The 14,652-nt window shown below is 40.6% G+C and overlaps 1 protein-coding gene across 8 annotated transcripts in view; it reads right to left on the bottom strand.

Moving 5' to 3' along the window:
- Nucleotides 1-9,389: 9,389 nt before the first annotated feature.
- LOC103141914 (endophilin-B2-like) overlaps nucleotides 9,390-14,652 on the bottom strand; it is a 28,096-nt gene continuing 22,833 nt past the window's right edge. For all 8 annotated transcript variants that reach the window (XM_016674170.1, XM_016674168.1, XM_016674172.1 and 5 more), the window contains one exon: nucleotides 9,390-12,098. In XM_016674170.1, the coding sequence (XP_016529656.1) occupies nucleotides 11,991-12,098 (108 nt within the window). In that variant the 3' untranslated portion in view covers nucleotides 9,390-11,990. The remainder of the gene's footprint in view (nucleotides 12,099-14,652) is intronic.

Raw genomic sequence — 14,652 nt, 5'->3', positions numbered from 1 at the left:
GTCCGTCAGTTAAAGATTGCACAATTGTTACAAAGAATCAAAAGTAATGTGTTTGTGTATGGAGTCCAGGCCCGGCTCCAGTCTGCCCAGATCCTGCAGCATCTGTTACACTCTAAAAAATATATTTGGGCTGTAGTTTTTTATGATGAATTAACTTATACAGGAACTTTTGACTTTACTTGAAACAATTAAGTTCAATGCCACGTTGGCATCTATATCAGACGTCACAACGCAAGCTTCAGTAGGGACAGATCCTGTACCAACCCGGTGCAGTGGTGGTCCAGAGGTAGAGCACAACAAACATAAGGAGGCCTTAGTCCTCAACGTGGCCGTCGCAGGTTTGATTCCCAGCATAACCTTTGCAGCATGTCTTCCTCCTCCTTCATTACCCACTTTCCTGTGTAACTACTCTCAAATAAAGGCTCCCTGAGCCAAAAAAGATCATTTATTAGTTTACTTCTTTGTTTAAAGAAGTAAACTAATTTATTAAGTTGGATAAACTTAATTTAATTACTTGTCACCAACAGAAGCAGTTCAATCAAGGTGGTTCTACTATTTTTTTCAGTGAGTTACACATTTGGAAAAGAAAGGGGATTTTTGTATTTCTCAATATCACAAAGAGTAGAGACATCCTGATGAGTAAAACTCTGACTTCACCAGTAGTAATTAGTGGGTGGGGGGCGGTGGGAGACAAGTAGAGAGCTCTGGTAGAATCTGCTGAATGTTGAAGGTTTGCACAGTGTGGTGGGTGAATTTTACAGTCAAGATGTGCATGTCATCATCCATAGGTGATGTTTTTAGTTTAATTTGTGTTTCCGGCTTTGATCATCTCTTCATTATTTATTAATATTTGATCTTATACTTGGTCTATTCTTGTATCTCTATTTTGCTGCTTCTTTATTTCCTGTCGGCCTCCTTGGTTTTATTACCACATAGACTTATTTTTTAGTAGCGGTATTTCTGCTCTTGTGGATTTTGTGTTTAGTTTTCTCCACGTGTTTCCTTGTAGATCCTTTCTTAGTTCTAGTCATTTTTCCCGTCGTTGTGTCTGCCCCCTTGTGTTAGGATCCGTCAGTCTCCTTCGTCCTTCCAACTGTTTCTCATTTTCTTGAAACTCATTCTCTCGCCCTGTGCTGTTCTCTCTCTCTCACCTGCAAGTATTTTCTTGTGTGTTAATTCCATATTCTTGTCTGCGTGTTGGACAGTTTTCCAGTGACACGAGCAAGAAGAAACAAAAAATTGAATGCAGACATCAAGTAAAATAAATCATTTTTTATTAAACAACTCGGTTATGGTATGCAATATGCACACAGGTTATTACATATTTGTTGGGGGGGGGATTATCTCTCCCACTGATCCATTTGTTTTCACTCATGACCTCTCAAGCTGTACGACCCGGCAGGGAGAAGCGGTTAGACACTGGGGACGGATGGATGAAGAGGCGGGTGCATAAAAACTATTCAGATGAATTAAAAAGGCATTAGCTAGACAGTAACTGTGTGGGCGGCTGGGGTTTCAGTCCTGTCTATACACCTCCACAGGTGAAAGTTTAGCAGGAAATGCGAAGCTATGGAATGAGCAGTATGCTTCCAAGGAGTGATGTAATGAACGAATTCAAAGTATGTCTTTGGGAAATAACTGTCAGCCTACATCAGCAAATATTTAAGTTGCAGAACATGAATCTCATAATTTCTTTAGTTTTAAAAATTAGGCTCAGTTTGACAGTGCTTTTTTATATGAGCAATATGGCTCAATGCCCAGGGTGCCAACAGTCCAGGGGGCCGGCACAGGCATGTGGGCAAAAGTGATTTCTCCTTTGCCAAATCATTTTTTATTGCTTATTTACATGTGCTGTCAATGTGGAGCTGTGTGTTGGGCATAGAGCAAAACAATGTTAGAGATTGTGCTGCGGCGGCTAGCAGTGCTAAAGTTTGTATCTGACACTTGCACTTTGACTCTAAATTAAAGGGCTAGTTTACAATTTTTTTTTTAAAGAAAATTCATCTAGATTCATCTAAATCCAGCCTTCATGGGCCAAAGTCCTGCAGGTTTTAGATGCTTCAGCTCACCTGAGTCAGTAATCAGGTCATTAGCTGGAGAACTTGACTGTGTACTGAGGAGCCAATTCAGTCATTTGACTGAGGTGTGTTGAACCAGGGGCACAGCTAACAGCTGCAGGGCACCGGCCCTCAAGGCTTGGATATGAGATCTCTGATCTAGATGATCAAGAGTCCTTTAAAGTCAGACTGACCACCATGCAGAATGTTCCAGAAGACATTTACTGGAATAACAAAAGGTTATCAAATCCCAACATAATTATGCCTGTATTTCAGTAGAGCTGTGGATTACAAACATCTTTTACAGAAAGTGGTGATGAAGCGTGTCAGCTCAGCTGCAGGGAGCATAGTAGTGATGTCAGAAGTGTACATAAAAGCTGCCAGGAGGTTTAGCTGTAGTGACTTGTGTGTGGCCATGAAGTTAAAAACTGAATAGTCCAAATGAATCCAGCAACAGGCTTTCTTAACATGTTTCCATCATCTGAAAATGCCACACAATCAAGAAAAGAATTGAAAAATTAACAAGAGAACACAGTAATGTTTACAACCGATATCTGACTATACTTACATTAGACTGTTGTCTGAGGGCAACAACACTGAGTCATGATTTCCTCCTTAGTTTTCTCACAGGTTTTCTGGAGCCTATGAATCGCAGGAGTCAAACCACCGGCCCAAACTGGAAATACTACCAGTTGGGTCTTGGGTTTCTGTGGCCTGAATGTTCCTGGGAAGCCGTCTGGAAAAGGATGCAGCTGCTCTCTGTTTCACCCACTCAGTATCTGCTGCCTGCCTAAAACAATGCAGGGAGGCTGGAAAACTCCGCGTGGTTTTTGAGGTTATTCAGGTTTTTCAGGTTTGGCGCTGCGCTCTCGACTGTTAGGACAGCAATGAATTCCTTTCGTAGAATTCTTTTCGAGTGCTGTTGCTCTCGCAGAGCTGTTTGAGTGACATTTCATGAATGCAACAGAAAAGACCTGAGCACAGAGAGTATCTGCAGGATTCCTGGACAACTGGATAACAGCTCTGACAGCCAGTCAGTGACTGGATCTTTCTAAAAATCTTTGGAGATATTTCATACAATGATTATTGTCAAAAGAAGGAAATTTAGCTTTGTTTTTACACTATATATGGGCTTTGACTAGGCCTCTCAGACTTACTGCAATGTTTTGTGTCATGGTCATGTTGCAGGGTTCAGTTCTGTCAAGTACCCTCTGATGCACAATAAATATCCTGGTGAATGCTATGTTGTTATTCATAGTAATTATCATTTGTACAATCAGTTATAATCTCATTGGACTTGAACATTTTCCTCCACACTTTCTGTGTTTCCAATATGACGTTACTTCCCATTTTTCAGTGATGAACTGTTCTTTTCCAGAACTTTGATTTTCTTTTGGACCTGTCAGCCGTGTTCCTGGGTCTTCATGATGCTGTGCAGCCTTCAGACAACAGATGGACTCAAAGTGAGATTCAGTTGCACGCAGTTATCAAAATAATATGGCAGCTGGACTGACACATAATTGGCTGACGTCTGAAAATGTCTGTTTTTTTTTATTTTATTTTGGAGTTTCAGAGATTGTCCTGCAGAATTAGACTCAGTGAATTTGGAATGTTGTTGCCTGGCTACTGGAGTACACAGAAAAAATGATCAGAAAACTATGTGTGACTATAAATACATGTAGATACATAAAAGTGTTGCTGGTGCTGGTAAGAAAACAAAAGTTAAATACTAATGCTAATTGCCTCCCACACATTTCAGATTGATATGCCAGACTGCCCCAGGGCAGCTGCAGCTATGATCCAGTAGCTTGTTGTCATCAGTGTGTGAATGTGTACATGAATGGAAATGACTGATAATTTCATATAAATCACCTTTATGTGTCCTAATAAAGTCTGATATCATTTCATTTCATATATTTGGGGGAATAAAATTGTAAAACTACATAAAAATCATAATTATGAAATACTGATGACACTGGCAATCAGTTATGTACAATCCCAATAAAATTCATTGAAGGCTGCAGTTCATTGAATTTTATTCAATGAACTGCTTGATAGGTTAAAGCAGCATTAATGCTTTTACAAACCACTGCACATGACTCATTACTGCTGTCAGCAATACCAGCAGAGACAATGCAAGAACATTCCAGAGTTATTCAGATCAAAAGAAAGAAAATATTCAAAATACTTTGAGTGAGACATTTTTTTTTTCCCTTTATGATTCTTAACTGCGGGTTTGGGTGCTGAATCATGCTGCATGGTATATTTACTGCTTAAGCCCAAATACCTGTCACACCTGCATGCATGAACTATAGAACTTTTAGCCATCTGAACTGACATCTAGAAGTAGATAATCAACTCAGTCAAGATCTCCCATCTTTACACATAACACTATTATTACCTCACCACCAAAACCCACAGCATGAACCACAGGGAAACGGGAAACAAAACTCGTGTGGCATTATGAATTACTAAACTAGTGCAACATCCTGCCAGAACCTACAGGAACCGAGTGAAACTCTGCTGCCGTCCAGGCGTCAAACCATCTGCTGCAGAGCTCTCTGACTGCCCAGGCGTATGAAACGCCTGGGCATTCATCAGAAGTATAGGTGGACTGTTAACCTTCACAAACAAAATCTTACCAAGTGATTTTTGAAATATCTTAGTACACTTGAAATGAGACTAAACTAACTTACACATAACTTTCTAGCAAGATACAGGAGCTTGTTTTAAGTCCATAATTCTTGAGCACAGATTGTAAAGTATTACTTCCACTGGTAGATTATTTCCCTTTTAACATGGGAAAATCTTCCAGTGGGACTAGAACTTTGTTTTTTATCAATATTAAAGAATCATAGACTTAAAACAAGCTCCTGTAGGTTGTTGTGATTGCATTTTGTCTTATTTCAAATGTGCACTAGAAACTAGACCTGGATTACTTGGTAAGATTTTGTGTTTTGCAGTCCGTCTGTTGTTAAATGAAATGCTATGAATGATGATGATGAATTTCAGCAGGTGTTATTTTTCAGGACTGTACAAACGGTTGGTACTGTGCTGCATCCCAATGGATCCAAGAAATACCTGACCAATATGCCTCAGTATGAAAACCTGTAGTTAAGATAAGGCTGTGCTTATCATTGTATACATCTTTATTATTGTAAACAGACCCAGTTCCATGTTTGAAGGTGCATGTCTTCAGTCAGGCGTTTGAGATAGGAAGAGGTTTAGCCTGTAGGCCCTTCTGTCATCAAAGCTCTTCTAGCAGAAGTCATTAGTGTCAGAAACTATGTTCCAACACTCCTTCAGCTGCCAGCAATAGCTCTTCCTCAGTCACTTTAAGGTTTCTGTAGTTTGAAATTGAGCTGCAACAGAAAACCCAGATATGAACCTGACAGCGACGTCTAAGGAAGCTGTTGCCAGCAGCAGGAAGTGATCCTACAAATCTGACCTTGTGGCTTCTTTGCTAAGTTCCTTCAGTGTGTTTGGCTGCTGTAGAAAAAAAAAGGTTGAGTCACAATATCACTCACATTAACTTGTAATTGTAACAATCATCATAGTTCCTAGAAAAGCTCAAAGCACGAGTTCACACACATTGCATCAGGCAGACACAGTGTCTCGTCTGTGGTCTGGTTAGTGCGAGGAAACCGAAACACTTCAGAACAAGAGAGGAGTCAAAATGTCAGGAGAGGAACATATGGTTCATTCTGTCACTAAATCAGAGGCTGCAAATGATTTTATAGCCTGTTATAAATCACACAGGGCAAGTCAGGGCTGAGGAGTTTGCTCTAACATGTATTTAGAATGGAACTTTACCACAGTGGTAAGCATTTGGTGTTGAAGAGTGTTTTCATTAAATATGTGTGACCATGACCTGCCATGGACTGGCCACCTGTCCAGGGTGAACCCACCTCTCACCTGAAACGTCTTGCTGGAGATAGGCACCACCCTGACCCCACTAAGGGACAAGGGTGTGTGAAAATGGATGGATGGATGGATGGATGGATGGATGGATGGATGGATGGATGGATGGATGGATGGATGGATGTGTGACCACGACTTAATTTCATTTCCATTAGTCCAACAGCATGTGAGATCTGAGTCACGCTGCTCTTCCTTTTTCTCCTGAACTTTTATGGTTTTCTTCTTGTCTCATAGTTCTTTTGCATCTGTTCAAAGCATTTTACTCTGACTGAGCTGCACAGAGGTTTCACTTTGACTTGTGAACAGAACACAGTGAAAAGCATTCAGCTTTTAAGCGTGTTCGTGAAGGAGTCAGGTCCAAACACTCATTATGACCGTTGAAGCACATTAGAACCACAAGCCGCAGCAAGAGAACTGAGAACTGAAGTAAAACAGGAGCTCGTCTGGTTGACCTTAGGCCTCGATCTAATAACCTTAGGAGAAGTATAATTAAGTACAGGTAATAAATTACAACAACAAACTAATCTAATGTCTGGTCCTGAACCTGGGAGCTGATCTCAGACAAGTAGAAAGTAAAGATTGGGAGGGACTTTGAGGCCATGAAACAATATTTTCTGAGTCATTAACTTTAAGAGCCATATTAATGTTCAACTAAGGTCTGCACTATGTAATCTAAGAGTATCATTGTATATAGACAGCTGTTGCTGTTGAGCAAGGTCCTGGAGTCTGGAATGCCAACAACAGAACCATTAAGCTCACCTGCTCCCAGCACCAAAGCGATACAGGCTGTTAAGTCAGAACATTATGAACGTCTGTATGGATTTAACAACAGCAACACTTTCAGCTCAATTCAAAGTTCACTTATAAAGTACATCACCCACAGCCTCAGCTGACCAAAGCGCTTCGCAGTAGTTACAGACAGAAGCAGGTATAAAATAAAATCAAAAGGATCAGCAAACCTCAAAAGGAGTCAGCTAAGATGTCTCAGGCGTCTTTTCTGGCATAAACTAACAATAACGATAATAGTAACCAAGGTATTCTCCATTTTACAGCAAATTTTCAATACTCAGATCAATAAAGTACAACATTTTTGTCTCATTTCAACTGTTGTTGAAAACCTTGGAAAAGAAATGCATTTTCAGTCTAGACTTAAAGGGGCAGTATGATGCATTTTTCAGCCACATAGTGCCATTTTGTAGCACAATCAAGTATGTTGCCTTCAGGTATAATAATGCTATATACATCATATATGACTTAAAGGAAATTTGACTTTGATATTTAATGCCTTGCAATTGGGCCTCTGTCTCTTAAAACTCTTCACTCTTTCTGAAAAGCCGCCTTCAGGAAGTCATCACAACATGTCTCTTCTACTAAGTCTTCAGCAACATTTTTACCAGCGATGCATAGTTCTACCAGGTGTTTGCTTTCTGCTGCTGGCTAGTCTGAAGGATCTAGATGCGGGAGGGAGTTGTGGGGAAGGGCTGCTCTGAGAGGTGGAAGCTTGGAAACTGCAGCTTTGAGGTGGAGCTGCCCCTCAAAGGCGGAGCTACGTCCACGCCGGTCTTTTGCACAGATGAATGGTTGCCACAGGAGATTAGATGATTTCTCAACCACTCCTGCTATGTTTTTGATGAGGGGATAACATTATAACATGACATAAAGCTCAAAAAAGTTGATTTTACATGAAACTGCCCCTTTAAACTGACCAAAGGATTGAATGCTGTTCCATAGTCTGTTTCAGGCAAAACATGTAGCTTAAGCGTCTTTTATCAAATTACTTTGACGTTATAATTTGAATGTTGTAATTCTTAGCCATATTCTATCTTATTGCTTTCTAAACATTGTCTGGTTTGTTTCCAAGTTGGCTTTTGGCTTTCTGAAAAGCTTTTGCATTTTCTCAGACGCTCCAGCTCCAGAAGAGGTCTCTTCTGAAAACTGATTGGAACTGATGGAGTGATTCAGCTGGATAAAGTTCTGACCCCGTCTTGTTTAAGTCTTTTTAAAAATGGCACTAGCATATATGTTCACTTCGCAACATGACGATAATCATTAAGGCAACCCACTTGGTGGTTTGAGGAAAATCTATTGAATATGTTGGACTGCTCAAGTTGATTCTCTAGAAAGTCAGTGATTCAAGACTGCTGTACAGTAGGGACACTCATCCAGCTTAATGAGGTCAGAGTGTTCAGTAGAAATGATTGAAATTAAACTTGTGATGTGTCACATGTCTGGAATCCTTCCCAAAGTTAATGAATATTTTTTGCGGGACATATCCAAAACATACAGAAAGTTGCTAAGGGAGGGGCAAGTGGAGTCCCGGAAGGGAGGTCAACTTGGGAACAGGTATTTTATCAACAGAATGTTGTTAGTGTTGTCAAGTATGACTAATTCAAGCAACACTTAAAAAGTGGTCTTATTCATAGCGGTGTGAGTGTGATCATTCTCTCCCAGTTATAAGTCGCTTGGAGTCATAATTGTGTTCAAAATCACCTTTTGATGTCAACCTAAACTTCCTGAATTCATATTTCACATTTAAAGGTTTTATCCAAGAGTTGCTCACAGGATTCCCCCGTCGATGCATTAGGCAGTACTGGCAGCTGCTGATGGGGTTTGTCTGGGTTTCTGTGATGCCAAAGGTCACGTCTTTGGTGTAGAATCAGAACCTTGGCAGTATGTTCCCCTCTATAGCACAAGTTTCCTATTTCAGGCCGCTGCATGATTCAGTTGTAAAATGGCTTTAATGGCTGCTGTGTAGCCACATGCTGACAGGCTGCACATCCAGTGTCTGGCTATTAACAGCTCTAATTGTTGCCATGGGTTTTCAGACATTTTTAGACAAGTGCAGTTTGCAGCCTCTGCTGCTGGTTTCTTTCCAGAACAATGACTCAGATTCTCAACAGAGGTCTGCTCAAACTCCCAGCTGTGTCCAAATTTCACCCAGTTACCCTTTATTCGATGTAAAGCTGAACATTTTGGAGACAGTTCAATCCACTTTGTAATGCACCAGAACAGCACCATGATGCCACCAAGGTTGAATTTTGCTAGATTTAAAAAGCCAAACTTTAACTTCGCCAAACACTCTTCTCGTACATGTCATCAACTGGCTCAAGCTTTTCCTCTGTGACCAGGACACTTGGTTATTCATGAGGGATAACCACATGCATCACCACATCTGAATAGGGAAGCCATATGGGTAACCCCGACCTCAAACATGGCTGCAATGTTGTGGACTATAATTAAAGAGTCTACACACCAAGGAAACAACCCAATATTAATTTACTACCATTATAAGAAGATTGGTCAATTATCCAGACAGAATCAAGCCAGACATTTGTTGATGGCTACAAGTGCTCAGACAGATTTAGTGAATATATTTCACTGACAGTGAGGAGACAATTTGAAAGGAGACAATTTCAAATAAATTATGCATTTTATTAAATTATTTTTGCTCATTCAGATAGTAAGAGGCAAATCAATGCAAACAAAATAAAGGTACATCAGTAGCACATTTATTAAAAAGCAAAAATAAGTGAGGCTTGAAGGACAAGGTGGTTACATTCCTCTGTCTTGACGTCTGGAGCGAAGACGGCCTTCCGCTTATTTCACTAAAACTCATAACACCGGCTGTTAGGAGGTAAGAAAGGTTCATGCATACAGACTGGATGTGAGGTTTGGTGCAAAGAAGTTCAAATCTCACATTGTTTATTCACTCACACACTTCCAGCAGGACAGGCAACTACAGCAATTTGCAGCACATGCAGCACTAAGACTGAGGACACTTTAAGGTTCAAGTCAAACAGGCCTGAAGGTGTTCAAACAAAACACTAAAAGGACAAACCACCTGAAGAAGCACTGGTATGATGAAGGGCAGGGGCACTTGCATGCTGGCTGTGGCTTGAAGAGCACATTCTGTGAGCAGCTGCCCTCCGCCACTGTAAGGCAGTTTGTTATTTGCTGAACAGGGGTGCAGACTGTTCCTCAGGCGGGAATCTGTAGTGTGGTGGAACAGTATGAAGCAAGCAGTATTGCTAAGACTTTCATCTTTATCAGCAGTTAAGACAAATCTTCCTCTCAACAGTCAGGAGTGGAAAAGATCCCAGGAGGATCATTATCTGCCCTTTTCCACTGCACATTAATGCTTCAGTGGAAGGTTTGAGTTGGTTATGGATGAAAAAAAAAAAGTTAAAAAGTAAACGCTGTTCTCGTTTCAGTGTTTTCTGGAAAAATGTTTGTCCTGTAAAGCAATCTGTGGGAGTTTAGGGAACCTAGACGTCAACCGGTGGGGATTGGGAGGTATGGAATCACACCCGGGATTCACTGTTTATTTTAAGCGTGGTTTAAACCCGAATGAATGACATGAAAACTGCATGCCTGAAGTCCAGGACCGTTTCATGTAAAGATGAAAGGTTTCAGATGAAACCTACTAATGCAGAACAAACATATTAGAAAAAGCAGAAGTATGCAGTGGGGTGAACAAGTGTCTGCCTCCTCCCTGATTTCCTGCCTTTTGTTTCTCACACTTCAGTGTTTCAGTACATCAAACCAATTTAAATATTCAAGACCACACAAGTAAACACAAAATGCAGTTTTTAAACAAAAATGTTTATTATAATGTGGAAAAAAAATAAAAAATCTGAACTGACATTGTCCTGTGGGAACGATTACCCCCTAAACCTAATAACTGGTTGGGAAACCAGCAGAAGCAATAACTGTTATCAAGTATTTGAGATAACTTGGTCAGTTGCAAGGAAACCTGCATCAGAGCACGTTAGCTGCAGTTATGTTGGTTGTATTGTTTAGTTGCTACTGTTTTACAACGTAGCGGCTCCACAGGTTCAATGGTTACCTGCGGTGATTCAGTTTGAATCTAAAGCACTGCCAGACTGCAGCTGTAATGTTGAGCTTTCAAACCAGCGGTTCCCCGACTTGCTCGCTCCTCCTCTCTGGGCTTCATGCCAGCTCTGTGGTAGGAGACCAGGAGCCCTAACTGAGGTACTGGTCACATGGGCATGGGACCCAGCGCTGCTCCCTCTCCATTCATTTCTATGGAGTTTGTGCAGTGAGGCGACCGTCACTTGCCCTCATGCAGCGGAGTGAACGCCGTAATTCGTTAATGTGAAATTTCTAGCTCATACACGCAGTCAAGCAAGGCCACACAAGAAAGTTGAACAATTATAAACTTTTTTAGCTGTTTTTTCTATTGTGTCCTGTGTATCAAGTTCAGCCCAAGAGGAGAAAACGGACGCTTTAACCTCCCTGTGCGTTTAGCTGTTACCAAGAAAACAAGAGGAGAAGAGTAACAAAGCACTGGAGTGAAGACTTTATTCATGCAGTCTTTTTGGTAGATAAAGACAGAGACGGGACGAAACAAACAAGCGATTATTATCACCCTCGTTTTATTATGGATCTCATTTTAATTTAGCGTGCAATTAATTGATTTATCGCCACGGGCCTACCCATAATAATAAACATCCTCATTTAAAAATTGCATTTTGTCTTTACATACGTTACTTGACTAATATTTAAAGTGGTCTGATGTTTTGAATGTGACAAACTTGCAAAAAAAAAAAAAAAAAAAAAAAAAAAAAGGAAATCATGAAGAGTTGAAACACTTTTCACACCACTCTATATTTTTGGGAGGTTTTTCCCAGATCGTGGGAATGTCTGTAAAAGCATGAAGAAACACTCAGAAAAAACAAATAAGTTAGCATCAGAAATCCTCTGATCAAACATCTGACATGCACTTCAATAAATAGAAGAATATCAATGACAACATTGTTATGACATCACCAAAACTGGTCTATGAGGAATGTGGCTGATCCCAGCCAGGGAGTTTCCTGCTCTCGCTGTAACAGTGTCAATATGTTCAGACCTTCTCTCATTGTTCTGAGGAGTGTGTGCAGCGGATTACAGTGGAGTGTTTACTGAAGCTTACTTGTTAGTGCAAGTGTGACTTCCTTTGAAGTGAAAGCTTCAGTTGTGCCCGTTCACACTCATGCACATGCATGCACTCTAACTCAGAAGCTCCAGGTATGTGACAGGCACTTTTCCTTTCTGATTTCCTTTCTCGCCAATCAGCCAATCGGAGTCCATTCCGGGCACTGTGTAAACTGTAATCAGCTGAAACACAGAACACAGGGAGTATTTTAGGACAGGCATACAGAGCAGGCAGCTAAGAACCCAGATGGATGAGGACCTCAGCTGCCAATCAACCAAAGGCAGAACAGATGAGAAGCAGCTGAAGTTTCACAGTAGGGTGATGAAACAACTTCTCATCTCTGATGAAATAAAAAGGATGCACACACTCACACTTTGTTTTCATTGCATTCATTGTTCCTGATGGCTCACGCTGATCTCGGTGATTTTATGCTCACCGTTTACTCTCTCTCAGATGTGCAGGAGTATGACGACAATGAACTCTTCACAGTTAAATTCCTCACCAGTGTGTTTGCAGGGCATGCTGCGGCACATTCTGTATCGGTCACTGAAGGTGAACCATGCAGTGAGGAATGCAGCCCTTTGAATTGGTGGCTTAGTTCACATTAAACGACATGTGGAATACCAACTGTGGACCACAGTATTCTACTGGACAGGCGTCAACATTTTATTGGAGTTACTGGAAACTCACTGCTGAGATCTTATCTGTCCATGACATCTGAGAACGTTGGCTTCAAAAATGAGCTGTGTGTGACCTGTGCTGTGAGGCACGGGGTCCCTCCAGGTCTGTGCTTGGCCAACTGCTATTTTCTCTCCATTTTCATCCTCTCGGTGTTCTTTTGTGTCCCTTTAATGTAACCTTTCACTGTTATGCTGATGATCTGCAGCTACATCTTCCTTTCACTACTGGTAACTGTGCTGACTTGTTGAAACTAGAGGCCTGTCTATCAGCCATTAGTGGCTGATAGACCCCTCAGGGGCTGGTTATCAAATCAATTCCTGCTACTTAACACTGACAAGACAGACTTCATGGTAATGGGACCTTAGAAGCAGCAAAACTAAATCTTACCTTAAAGATTGACCACTACGTTATCAAATGCAGCGACATGATAAAGAGCTTGGCGGAGTGGTTTGGCAGGAAGTGGCTCAGGCTGCCTTTTATCTTCAGAGCATTGCAAAAATTAGACAAATTTTATACTTTTAAAATACGGAGATTCTTGTTCCATACATTTGTGTCTTTACACATTTATTATTGCAATTTCCTTTTTGCCCTCACCCAGAAGAGAGAACAACGTAATTCATGCATGTAAAATTTCAAGTTCTTACACACAGATGTGCATACGCGGCTTAGCAACGCTATGAAAGTTGAAAATTGTTCAATTTGTTGCTGTTTTCGCCATCGTGTCCCGTATATTGAGTCCAGCCAGAGAGGAGGAAAACTGACGTTTTTATCTCCCTGTGTGCTTAGATGTTACCAAGGAAACGAGGGAAAAGGATAACAAAGCACCAGAGTGAAGACTTTAGGCATCCAGTCTCTCTGGTCGAATTTATTTTATTATCGAGCTCATTTTAATTTAACATGTGATTAATTGCTTTTGTTGTTTATGGCGACAGGCCTACTTGAGATTGTAAAACAAGCCTAGATCATCCTTAAGTCTTTGATCTAGCGGTGTAAGACGCTGGTTCTGCTCTTGCTGTTGAACCGCTGCTACGCTACAGGTAGTAATATTTGACAGACGGAGCTTCGCTTCTGCTCCACCTGGTAGTGACTCTCACACCGAACCTCTGCTTAAAGCTGCAGCATCTAACTTAAAAAATTAAATTTTACATACGTATTAAAACTTTCGTTGTCTTAACATGAGACAGATAATCTCTGAAAAATAATCGATCTCCTCCCTGTTCTGCATAATTCCTCTGCTCAGTCAGAAACAGCCACTCAGAACTAGCAGTAATCAGCTAGCCGCCATGCTATCAGGAAGTTTTCATTCAGTAACTCATGATTGTTTATTGTAATGGAACCTGTTTTTGCCTTTCAATGTTAAGTTTTAGACTTGAATTTTTTGGCAATGTTGAGAGGTTTTATTTTGACTCTTTGCATTATTTAGCCTCTTCAGAGCCTTCATGTGTTTTCAGTCTGTTAAAGATAGTATTACCAATAGCAGTACAATTTGCACAATGCCTGTTTTGTTTTTTTCTTGGAAAAAGTTATTACAAACAAGTTTTTGTCTAAATTCAGGTGAATTCATGGTTCCTTTTTCCACATAATGTAACCAGTAGTGCTTATGATTAAAAACATAATAATTTTATGATTGGTATCAGTGATTCGCCCTCATGGGTGATCTGAATCGGAATCGGCAAGAAAAAACCTGATCGGCACATCTCTAGTTTTTTGTGACAGGTTTTGATAGTTGCTCGGTTTTTATGGGCTTTCCACAAACACATGTCCTCCTTAGTTTCATGAATTTGGTTCCAAATCAGAATCAGTAGATCTTAGACTTACTCAGAACATTGTAGTGCTCTGTTGTTGTGTCACATTTGTTTTCTTTAGGTCTATCATCACTATGAGTCTCTTTCGCTTCCTTTCAGTGTTTCAGCCACCCTGTAATTCCTTCGTCACAAATATCTCTATTGTCAAATACCAATCTGCTATCAGCTTTGAAAGTGGACTATTGTTCTTCAATAGAAACAAAGTAGTTTTCATAGCGCTGTTTAACTAAAGCTTCCATATGTGTTCATA

Source organism: Poecilia formosa, unplaced genomic scaffold (assembly GCF_000485575.1).
Source record: "Poecilia formosa unplaced genomic scaffold, Poecilia_formosa-5.1.2 Scaffold91, whole genome shotgun sequence".
In the NCBI taxonomy this organism is placed as follows: domain Eukaryota; kingdom Metazoa; phylum Chordata; class Actinopteri; order Cyprinodontiformes; family Poeciliidae; genus Poecilia; species Poecilia formosa.
Note: the sequence above shows the minus strand (reverse complement) of the source record. Positions and strands in the feature narration are given on the sequence as shown.